Raw genomic sequence first — 12,205 nt, 5'->3', positions numbered from 1 at the left:
TTCCCTACAGTGTTTTATAATTCTCTTTTCTGTTATTTCATTCATTCCATTTAATTATTATACTTGGCTATTTCCCTTTCTTACTCCTCTAGCTATGTAGATCATATCATTGCTAGATTCTCTTTTTTTAAATGCTGCTGGTTTAAGGTTATTCCATTGCTCAGAAATCTTAATTGGCTCCCCTTATTTTGCTTTTAAGATAATTTATATGTTAGTCTGTCCTCATCTCCCATTGTTACTCAAAACAAATGACTCCTGGTTTTCTTCTATACTTTTTCAGTATACTTTGGTTAAATTTTCTTTCACTCTTTGATTAACCTTATTTTGTCATTTTTTCATCCAATCCCATCTCTTCCCTAGAACTCTTTCTAAGAGAATAAGCTAAGTGTGTTTGAGACAGTTTGGTTGGAGAGTAGGAATGATAGTAATGGTTAGAGATGAAGTTGAGAGGTAGCCAGATAATGTTTGGACTTTGTGAATGTAAGAAATTTGGTTTTGATTTTTAAGTATAACTGGAAGATACTGTTATGGAATCTGGTGATCTGATTTGCTCTTTAAAATACTGCTCTGATTGAAAAATAGAGAAGCTAGGATTGAGATAGAAAAACCAGTTTGGAGTCAGCTAATAGTCTTGTAGGGAAGGGATAAAGAGGGAAGAAGATGGTAAATAGTAAAATTTAGGATTTATTTTGATGCAAGATCAAAGTGGTCTTGCTTTATGGATTAGTTGTGAACAGTTAGGGAAGAAGAGGATTTAAGGATGTATCCTGGCTTTTTGTATCACCTGTGGAGATAATGGTGCCCTTTACTGAGCTGTAGAGCCCTTGAGGAGGAACAGGCTGTGCATGTGCGTGTGTGTGTATTTTGGGGAGCTGGGGAAAAGAGAAGCCATTTACTGAGCTGTAGAGTCCTTGAGGAGGAACAGGCTGTGCTTGTGTCTGTGTGTGTGTGTGTGTGTGTGTGTGTGTGTGTGTGTGTGTGTGTGTTTTGGGGAGGTGGGGAGAAGAGGGGTGTCCAAATAGCTATTTTGGCTATGGTAAGGTTCAGATTCCTATTATAAATTCAAGTGAGTGGGCAGCTGGATATGTGAGTCTAGAACTCAGGGTAGCACCTTAGCTAGATATTGAAATCCAGGATTCAATAATGTTTCAATGGGTTTTAAAACCAGATAAGGATGAAATCACCCAGGATAGAAGACTGGGCCTTTATACCAATGCATTAAAAAAAATGTGCTGTTAATTTATTTAACAAGTATTTATTGGGTGCCTACTCTGTGCCAAGCACTGATCCACATGCATTAGTATGCATTGGTAAGTAAAATTGACAAAAGATCCACATTTACATTCTAGCAGGAAAAGGTAGTCAGGTAGATAATAAACCTAGTAACTTTTAGTGTATTAGAGGGTGATAATGTAAGAAGGAAAATAATTAGGGAAAGGGGAGAGGCAGGGGACAGGGCAGATTGTAATGTAGGCCAATCCAACTTGCTAATAAGAAATGTCTCAATTTAGTTTATGTTTCCACTCCAAGATAGAATTTAGGTTTTAAAAAGAATTAGGAAAAAAATAAATTTGTGATGTTTTTATTTTCTTTCCTTTTTTATTAAACTTGCTTCTTTGCTTGTTGATTTAGTGCTAAGTATGATAGAATAAAACCAATACTTTTTGAATGAAATGAACCTTTATTTTATAAAGCTGCATTAGAGAACAGAAAAAGCTTTTAAGGTTATTTGATTGTAATAACAATTATAAATTGTATTAAAAGGCTTGATAGTTCTGAAATGGACCACAGTGAAAATGAGGATTACACAATGTCTTCACCTTTGTCGGGGAAAAAAAGTGACAAGAGAGACGACTCTGATCTTGTAAGGGTGAGCTATTTGGTTTGATTTTATAATTATTATTATTTTCATTTTACTGAAATAATGATTTTTACACTGAAACCACTTAACATTACTCTCAAATTTGACATGATTTTCTTTTGTTTGTTCGTTAATCCTTACCCGAGGATATTTTTTCCATTGATTTTTAGAGAGAGTGAAAGGGGAGAGAGAAAAGCAGTAGGGGGAGGAGAGAGAGAGACATTTATGAGAGGGAAAAAGAGAAAGTCATCTATGTGAGAGAGACATATTGATTCATTGCCTCCCACACTCACCCTGACCAGGATGGGGATTGAACCTACAACCTCAGGTATGTGCCAGGATGGAATCTGAGACCCTTTGGTTCACAAGCTGAGGCTCTACCACTAAGCAACACTGGACAGGGTGACATGATTTCCTTTTAAAGATTTTAATTATAAATTTGAGTTTATGATTATCCTCTACCATGTAATTTAAGTATATTGAATTTCTTGTGCCTTTTGTCATTATACTAAGTAATCTTTTTTCTTTAGGTCTTAGGACTCTAACATGCTAGTCCAGTTCTATACTCAGACTGCTGGGTTTTTTGTTTTTTTGTTTGCTTTATTTTAAACATAAGTTTAGAATTAGCCTTAGAGAAAAGAAATAGAATGAGGTTATTTAAAGACTCCCTCATTTTAGTTGATTTCTTGAACCTTTAATTACTAAACTAGAGGCCCAATGCACGAAATTTGTGCAAGGGGCTCGGCCCTCGCCACTGGCTTTGTCCGGAAGATCGTCTGGCTCTCGGGTCTAATTAGCATATTATACTTTTATTATTACAGAAAAGCTTCTAATAAAGGTAGGAATTGCTACAGTTCTCATATAGTCCTCGTTTAGTTTTAAAATCTTAATAGCAATGATAGTTGATATGATAGATACAATTTATAAATGTCATTTGAAGACAAAGTTGGTGGTTTTGGTATAGATACAGAAGGTAGTTATATATTTCAACACAAACTGATGGCCTTAATAATTGGGCACATTTTTATTTTCTAGGTTAGCTCTAAACTTTTTAAAATAACTAATTAGCTCTCTGAATCCTGTTTCTTTATCTGTAACTTGTGGATACTTAGCTGGTAAGGTTTATCAGAATAAATCAGTTAGCCCAAATGAATTGTTGTTATAAAGATTAATATTTTTATTAATGATTACCATAAAATAAAAGTTAATGTGTTTCAATCTACTCAGTTAATAGAGGTAGAAGGTTATTAGTAAAATAATTACTTTTGCTTTCTCTGAAATACAGAGGTGGGCAAAAATAGGTTTATAGAAGAAGACAAAATAATATATAAATAAATAATAATACAGGAATACACTCTGTTTTGTGTACTCACAACTGTTAACCTACTTTTGCCCACCCCTGTAGTACTGCCCTGATTGTCTTTTACTGGCTCAACATTACATAGCCAAAAACTTTTATTCTCAGTTCTTTTTCAAGTTTATCCAGTCATTTATTTTGCCAGATTGTTTCTCTTTCCACTTAAAAAGTTAGAATTCTAAAATTCTTACTAAATCATTACTATCTATCTGTAAATTCTGATTTTTATTGGCTGTTTAAAAATTTCAGCCAACCAAAATTAAAATTGATTGCTTAGTCCGAAAGGAATGCTGTTACCTGGATTTATAGAAGAAAATTCTTGAATTGGCAAAGGTATTTGTCTTGTAATGCTACTTCTCATTTAGTGCAAAAATTCCTTCATTATCATTTACTAGTAGCCCATTTGCAGGAAGAATCCTGCAAGCAGCTGCTGCGGCCTCGTGCGCTGCCGCTGCCGTTGCAGCTGTAGTGCCTGCACCCACGCACGGCTGCCGCCTGCCCCGCCCCGCCCCGCCCAGCCCAGGCTTTCCCTCTGGCAGCCACCTTGCTTTCCGCTTTTCCTCCCTCTTCCTTCTAAGTTGTCTTCAGTCTTCACTCCTCCCTCCCTCAACGTATGCAAATTAACCGCCATCTTTGTTGGGTAATTTGCATACTCGCCCTGATTGGCTGGTGGGTGTGGCATGGGCATAGCGAAGGTGCGGTCAATTTGCATATTACTACTTTATTAGGTAGGATGAGAGTTGGTCATCATGTGCTTGGAAATGCCTTAGTGGAAGAAAGCTTATAATTTCTCTCATTTATTGGAAACATCAGCTAGACCATCCCTATCCACATGCTGCTCCTCCTTATCCCCTCAAATTTGGGAAACATGATTTTGATTAATTCTTAATATTTTTTTATTCTGTAAATTCCATATCTAATTTTACCTTAGGAAGTAATGCAAAATACAGTCTCTATTTTTTATTGAACAGTTTTGAATTTCTGTCCTTTTGGAATTTATTTGTATAATTATAATGAAGACCTTTGGCTGTCCTTTGTGCAACATTGCATTCATTTTCAAAAGTTTTAGAAACTTATTAATCTAGTTTCAACTGAAATATCCTCAGAGAGGTGAGAATTATGAGACAGAAGTTTAATTTTAATATCAATAAATCATAGTGAAAGAGTACTGTCTCCCTTGCTATTCCTAGCTTCATATTGATATTAAATTGCAAAGGAATTCTCCATATATATTTATATTCAAAATTATAGTTTTGCAAGTAACATTTTCATGCTCCTCGCCTTAGTTTTATACTCCCTTTGCTCTTAAAACAATGTAGTGCAAAATGAAAAAAGAAATTAGAGAATGTAGTGCCTTAGCAAACTAGATTAATTTTATGGTATTCTCAAAGCAGGCATTGGTTTCATTTTTACCACCAACCTTTTTCAGAGCATAAAGGAATTAAGTCATCCTTTTAGATCTTTGGACATCCAAATGAATTATAGCATTTAAAATTGGAGATGCCACTTTAAATTTAGTTATAATGTATATTTCTTTAATCTTCCCATCTCTGAGTGACAACAGTTCATTTTTAATTATATAAAAGAAAGAGAGAACTCATGGGACATAGACAATAGTGTGGTGATTGTGGGGGTGGAGGGGAAAGAGGGCATAGAGGGGATAAATGGTGATGGAAAAAATAAATTAAAAAAAAATTAAAATAAAAACTAAATATAGCCAAAACCGATTTGGCTCAGTGGGTAGAGCGTCGGCCTGCGGACTGAAAGGTCCCAGGTTCGATTCCGGTCAAGGGCATGTACCTTGGTTGCGGGCACATCTCCAGTAGGGGGTGTGCAAGAGGCAGCTGATCGATGATTCTCTCTCATCGATGTTTCTAACTCTCTATCCCTCTCTCTTCCTCTCTGTAAAAAATAAAAAATATGTTTAAAAAAAAAAAAACTAAATATATACTAACAAATTAAAACCAATCATTTGTAGGTCTTTTTTTCCTTGGAATGTAAGGATAATATAATGCTTTAAAAAATCTCTTAATATGTTATAGCATATTAATAAACAGAATAAGAAAAACGCTAAAAAGGGAATCATAGATCATGCCAAAGAAGACATAAATTTTTACAGATGAACTTTTAATAAACTAATACCAAAAGGATAAATCCTTAACATGCTAAAAATTTTGTCTACTTAAATTAGTAGTGAATGATTTAGTTGAAGTTATTATTCTTAATGGCAAAATACTTGAAACATTCTTATGAAAAGTCCAGAACAAAACAAGCAACCTGCTGTCACCACTATTATTTATAACTAGGGGCCCGGTGCACGAAATGTGTGCACTGGGGAGGGGTCACAGTCCAGCCTGCCACCTCTCACATACTGGGAACGCTCAGGAGATGTCCTACAGATGGCTTAAGCCCACACCCCATTGGGAGCGGACCTAAGCCACAGTCTGGCCTCCCTTTGCTTGAGGCAACTGGGCTGATCAGGGGAAGGCGCCAGCCCCATCAACCTGCTGCTACCATGGTATTTTCATCAACACAAACTCCAGTCCCTTCACCATGAAAAATGACAACTTTCTTTAAGCATTTTCAAGATGTGTCTTTCATAGGATATGACATTTCTTTCTTTATTTTTCTTTTTAGCCTCACCTGAGGATATCTTTCCATTGATTTTTTTCCCCTTCCCTCTGATCCCAAGCTCAGCCCCTTCCCAAGCCAAAAGCCTCCTCCCCAGGCTTTAGGCTTGGGAAGGGGTTCCCTCCCCCCAGAACCTCCAATCACAGGCTCGGCACCTCCCCTAGCTTAAAGCCTCTGCCCAGGTTTAGGCTTGGGAAGGGGTTCCCCCCAGGACCTCCCCAAGCCTAAAGCCTCCACCCCAGGTTTAGGCTTGGGAAGGGGACCCCCGCCCCTCAGATCGCAGGCTCGGCCCCTTCCCATGCCTAAAGCCTCCACCCCAGGTTTAGGCTTGGGAAGACCCCCCCCCCCGCCCCCAGAACCTCCAATCACAGGCTCGGCACCTCCCCAAGCTTAAAGCCTCCGCCCCAGGCTTTAGGCTTGGGAAGGAGTTCCCCACTTGCACCTCCAATCACAGGCTCGGCCCCTTCCCAAGCCTAAAGCCTCCGCCTCAGGTTTAGGCTTGGGAAGGGGTTCCCCGCAGGACCTCCCCATGCCTCAAGCCTTCACCCCAGGTTTAGGCTTGGGAAGGGGACCCCCCCCCCACCTCACCTCCGATTGCAGGCTCGGCCGCTTCCCAAGCCTAAAGCCTCTGCCCCAGGTTTAGGTTTGGGAAGGGGTTCCCCCCAGGACCTCTCCAAGCCTAAAGCCTCCGCCCCAGGTTTAGGCTTGGGAAGGGGACCCCCGCCCCTCCCATCGCAGGCTTGGCCCCTTCCTAAACCTAAAGCCTCCGCCTGATGGCCGGCTGGGAGTGACCTGTGTGCTGAGGAGGTTCCCTGGACCCAGGTATGTATGCAAATTAACTGCCATCTTGGTTGGGTTAATTTGCATACTCACTCTGATTGGCTGTGGGCATAGCTAAGGTACAGTCAATTTACATCTTTCTCTATTATTAGGTAAGATTGTACTAGAATGTTCATTTCAAGAAGACAATGAAATAAAAGTCAAAGGTTTGACGATGAATAAGAAGAGAAATTTATTTTTATTTTTGTAATATCTTAGAAAAACTAGAGAAGTAATTGAAAAACTAAGAGGTTAGCATGGTGCCATGTATCTGTTTATGTACGTATGTACATAACTAACTTCACTCTGTTGATTTTACTTTCTTTAGCTATACACTTGGGGGAAAGTGGATTGACTTCACCACAATAACCACTACAACAACAAAATTAGATAGAGAGATGGCAGACAGATAGATCTAAACCTGATCTTAAAAAGAAATAGAACCTTTGTGGAGAAAATATCAAAACTGAGAAACATAGACGACTTAACAAAGAAAAGACATGCTATGTTCCTTCATAGGAAAAATGAATTTAAAAGGTGACAGTTTTGCCCCAGCCAATGGGGCTCCATTGGTTGGGCATTGTCCTGTACACCAAAGGGTTGCCAGTTCAATTCCTGGCCAAGGCACATGCATGCCCAGGTTGCTGGCCCAATCCCTGGTGGTGGGTATACAGGAAGAAGTTGATCAATGTTACGGTCTCGCATCAATGTTTCTCTCTCCATCTCCTGTTCGCTCTCTCTAAAAATCAGTAAACTATTCCTTTAAAAAAAAAAAATGACAATTTTTTCAAATTAATATATAATTGGCCCAGCCTGTGTGGCTCAATGGTTGAGCATCAACCTATGAACCAGGAGGTCACAGTTTGATTCCTGGTCAGGCCACATGCCTGGGCTGGGAGCTTGATCCCCAGTAGGGGCTTGCAGTAGGCAGTTGATCAATGACTCTCGTCATTGATGTTTCTGTCTATTTCTCTCTGTCCCTTCCTCTCTGAAATCAATAAAAACATATGTTTTATATGTAACTACAATTCTAGTGTGATTTTAAGTCCATGTGAAAGAATAAATGGATTGAAAAAGAGGAGTAAATCATAAGATCAACCCAACCAGATACATAGTTATAATTAGTAAAATATTGTGCTGCTATTTTAATAGCCCCAAAACATTACTTTTTAAAACACAATAAAGAATAAAGGAAGCCCTAGCCGGTTTGGTTTGGTGGATAGAGCGTCATCCTGCAGACTGAAGGGTCTCAGGTTCGATTCCGGTCAAGGGCACATGCCCGGGTTGCGGGCTCAATCCCCAGTGGGAGGCATGCAGGAGGCAGACAATCAATGATTCTCTCTCATCATTGATGTTTCTAGCTCTCTCTCCCTCTTCCTTCCTCTCTGAAATCAATAAAAATATATTTTTTTAAGAAAAGAATAAAGGAAGCATTACAAATCAGTAATTTTGAAAGAATTGAATGTCTCTTTGGGAGTGGAAGTAGGAAAAAGCAGTTTAGAACCTCATCTCATATCCTATTCTAAAACAAGGTAAAAAATAATGTCTGACTAGGCTGCCATAACAAAATACTATAAACTGGGTAACATAAAACAATAGAAATTAATTTTCTCACATTTTTAAAGATTGGAAAAGTTAAGATCAAAGTTCTGACCAATTCAGATCCTGATGACAGCTTTCTTCCTGGTTAGCAGATGGCCACTTTCTTCTTGTGTCTTTACATGATGAAGACATATATATATAGAGAGAGAGCTCTCTCCTGATACTTCATAAGGTCACTAATCCCATCATATGGGCCTCACCCCACATGACCTCATCTCAACTAAAGTACCTCTTAAAGGCCTTATCTCCAAATACATCACATTAGAGGTTGTGGCTTCAACCAATGAAGTTTGTAGAGACATAATTTTTTTTTTTTATGTTTTATTGGTTTTTTTACAGAGAGAAAGGGGGAGGGATAGAGAGTTAGAAATATCGATGAGCGAGAAACACCGATCAGCTGCCTCCTGTACACCCCCTACTGGGGATGTACCCGAAACCAAGGTACATGCCCTTGACTGGAATTGAACCCAGGACCCTTCATTCCTCAGGCCGACGCTCTATCCACTGAGCCAAACCGGTCAGGGATGTAGAGACACAATTTAGTCCATAACAAATAGTTAACAAAATCTTAAAATATTCAGAAATGTAAAAGAATATAGATTAAAACACTAAGACTCCAGAAAACAAATGGAAAAGGGCATAATACCAATGACATAATTAGGCAGTTCACAAATAGGAAATGCACAACTAATTAAACATTTAAAAATTACAGGTGGATCATTTTTGTTTTCAATGATTTTTAAGAATGTAAATTGGTACAAACTTTGAAAGTTAACTTATTACTATAAACTTATATATTTGTGTGTTTTATATTGTATGTGTGTATATGGAGAGCATTATACATGTTCATACATACTATTCTTTGTTTCTTTGGAGAATTTTCTCAGTCTCTATCTGCTGGTAAATGCATAAATTCTCCAAATGTAAACTAGGATTTTATTTTAAACTAGAGGCCTGGTGCACAAATTCATGCACAGGTAGGGTCCCTTGTGCACAAATTCATGCACAGGTAGGGTCCCTGGTGCACAAATTCATGCACAGGTAGGGTCCCTTGACCTGGCCGGTGATTGGGGCTGATCAAGGCCAATTGGGGCTGGGCAGCGGGAAGAGACCACGGGAAGTTGGCCAGCCACAGGAGGTTGACTGTGGGAGTGCACTGACCCACCAGGGGGAAGCTCTTTCATTGAGATTCTGCCCCCTGGTGGTCAGTGTGCATCATAGTGACCAGTCGTTCGGTCACTTAGGCTTTTATATATAGAGATTTGAAAGTCACTGATTTTTAAAATTATTTTTGTTACTGGGATAAAGCAGTATCTTTGATTCAGAAATGTGTTCAAAACTCAATAAATGTTTAACTTTTATATTTTGCAACTTTTGTTTATAAAACAAAAATAGTCCTTTTATGATATGTAAAGCATGATGTAGAACATAGATATTTTATGTCTTACTATATACTGTGTGGTAAAATTAGAATTACTCAAATTGTATATCAAAACTGATCCATTATATTTTAATATAGTCATCTATTATTCAAGCATTGAATTAGAATTTTCTTTTTATGTGCCCTTCATTAAAATTTATAATGTAATAAAGTAGTGGTCTTGAGAAGTTTCCATTTGAGGCTTTCTAGCTTAAGTAAAAATAAACGAGTACCCTCTTATCCCAGATAATGTTTTAAATTATAAAACTAATAAAAGCAAGTTAAGTTATGGTTCTGATATATTTAAGAACTCTATACTTTATTTAGGTACATTTTTATGACAAAAGTGTTTAATAGATTTTTTTGTTAGTTTCATTCAAAATATGCTTACTAACAGTTTTATATTTGAAATTGTGATTTTTATTCCTAGTCTGAATTGGACAAACCTAGAAGCCGGAAAAAAACACCAGCCACTGATTCAGAAGAGAAATTAGGTATGGATGACCTGACTAAATTGGTACAAGAACAGAAACCTAAAGGTAGTCAGCGTGGACGGAAGAGAGGCCATACAACTTCAGAGTCAGATGAGCCGCAATGGCCTGAGGAAAAGAGACTCAAAGAAGATTTGTTAGAAAATGAGGATGAACAGAATAGTCCACCAAAAAAAGGTAAAAGAGGCCGACCACCAAAACCTCTTGTTGGGGGAGGTACAACAAAAGAAGAGCCAACAATGAAAACTTCTAAAAAAGGAAGCAAAAAAAAATCTGGACCTTCAGTAGTAGAAGAAGAGGAAGAAGAGGAAAGACAAAGTGGAAACACAGAACAGAAGTCAAAAAGCAAACAGCACCGAACTTCAAAGAGAGCACAACAGAAGTAAGTATGTGTAACTCTAAACTGCATATATTTAGTTACTATATTATAAATCATAATTTGATGCTATCCACATTTGGGTCTTCCCCAAAGCAGAGCAGAATCTCCTGAGACTAGTGCAGTTGAATCCACACAATCCATACCACAGAAAGGACGAGGAAGACCATCAAAAACGCCATCACCATCACAACAAAAAAAAAATGTGTAAGTTGTAAATAATGTTAAATTTCAAACCAATTTCAAATTATTTTGCAGAAGTTTATAAATTTTTAAATATACATAGAGCTGCATTTAAATGCCATATATTTAGCTCCAACACACTAGGTAAGGTAAAGTTTTTATATACTTACCTAGGTGATTGATATTCCAATTAACCCTCTAGTAACTTTTGTACATTTTTACAGGTTTTAGGAAAATCTTTATGAATACCAAATAGTTTATTATTTCCAGTACAGATTTTATGGTACCTTACGAGGTGTTAATATATTTTTAAATAATCATAGCATATTGACCTGGTTGCCTTATAATTCCACACTACGATTTTTCTTCCTGTCTTTCCTCAGCGGCTTTTTAAAAAAATAGCTTTTATGCTTTTGCTTTTATTCTTTGAACTATGTAGGAAAGTAACAGGCATTATTTTTCTTAAATTACATCCATAGAAATTATCACACGCAGATCTCAAGTTTTTGATGTTTTGATTTTGTTTGTTTTAATCAAATTAATACATCTATATCCACAGATAGTTTTGGATGGCCACACAGTCACATATTTATCTGAGAGTTACAATAATAGATTTGTATCCGAAATTTTAAAGTGATAGAAGAGTAGTTATGCTGTAATTTGTAAATTTTGCACTTTTTCTTCTCAGTTATTTAAGTGGAAATAGAATGGCATGTCTTCATTTAGTGAAGAAATCCTCAGTTTTTCTTGGAGTGATTCTGTTATATAACTACATCAGTGGCTTGACTTTTCAGAGTTGCCACCACACTTTGGTTAGTTATCTTAGAAGTTTTTCCTATTCCTGTGTATTCCACAGAAAGAGGAAAAGTTTCCTGAGTGTCTAGCCAGTACTTTATGCCTTCTTCCATTTAATTTTTCCCTCAGGTAAAAAGTAAAGGTAAGTACATGTTCTCAGCAGCTTCATTATGTTTTGATTCAACCATGGAAAATCATTGGTATTAACAAAGAATTCTTAAGTAATGTTAAATTCCCATGATTAATTTTATAACAAGGAAATGATGGCTCATAACTTTATTTATATTTGGGCTTAAATTATTATCATGTTTCTCATAAAACTACATAAGTTCTTATATGAATGTTCTAAAACAAACAAGTATTTATTTTTAAAAATCAATACAACCTGGTTGGCGTGGCTCAGTGGTTGAGCATTGACCTATGAACCAGGAGGTCATGGTTTGATTCCTGATCAGAGCACATGCCCAGTGGGCTCAGTGCCGTGTGGGGTGTGCAGAAGGCAGCCAATCAATGATTCTGTCTCTTTCTCCCTCTTCCTTCCTCTCCAAAATAAATAAAAATATATTTTAAAATAAATAAAAAGAACGTCAGAAAAAAAAAAAAAAAAGATCATTACAGCCCTGGTTGGTATATCTAAGTTGGTTGGAGTGTTGCTCCATACATCAGAGGG

At 37.3% G+C, this 12,205-nt stretch overlaps 1 protein-coding gene across 1 annotated transcript in view; it reads left to right on the top strand.

The window, feature by feature from the left end:
• Positions 1-12,205, top strand: part of PDS5B (PDS5 cohesin associated factor B) — a 238,008-nt gene that overhangs the window by 212,152 nt on the left and 13,651 nt on the right. Inside the window, exons 31-33 of the mRNA XM_054719739.1 lie at positions 1,765-1,870; positions 10,121-10,563; positions 10,654-10,764. Coding sequence (XP_054575714.1) covers positions 1,765-1,870; positions 10,121-10,563; positions 10,654-10,764 — 660 coding nt within the window. The remainder of the gene's footprint in view (positions 1-1,764; positions 1,871-10,120; positions 10,564-10,653; positions 10,765-12,205) is intronic.

This window comes from Eptesicus fuscus, chromosome 8, assembly GCF_027574615.1.
Source record: "Eptesicus fuscus isolate TK198812 chromosome 8, DD_ASM_mEF_20220401, whole genome shotgun sequence".
In the NCBI taxonomy this organism is placed as follows: domain Eukaryota; kingdom Metazoa; phylum Chordata; class Mammalia; order Chiroptera; family Vespertilionidae; genus Eptesicus; species Eptesicus fuscus.
Note: the sequence above shows the minus strand (reverse complement) of the source record. Positions and strands in the feature narration are given on the sequence as shown.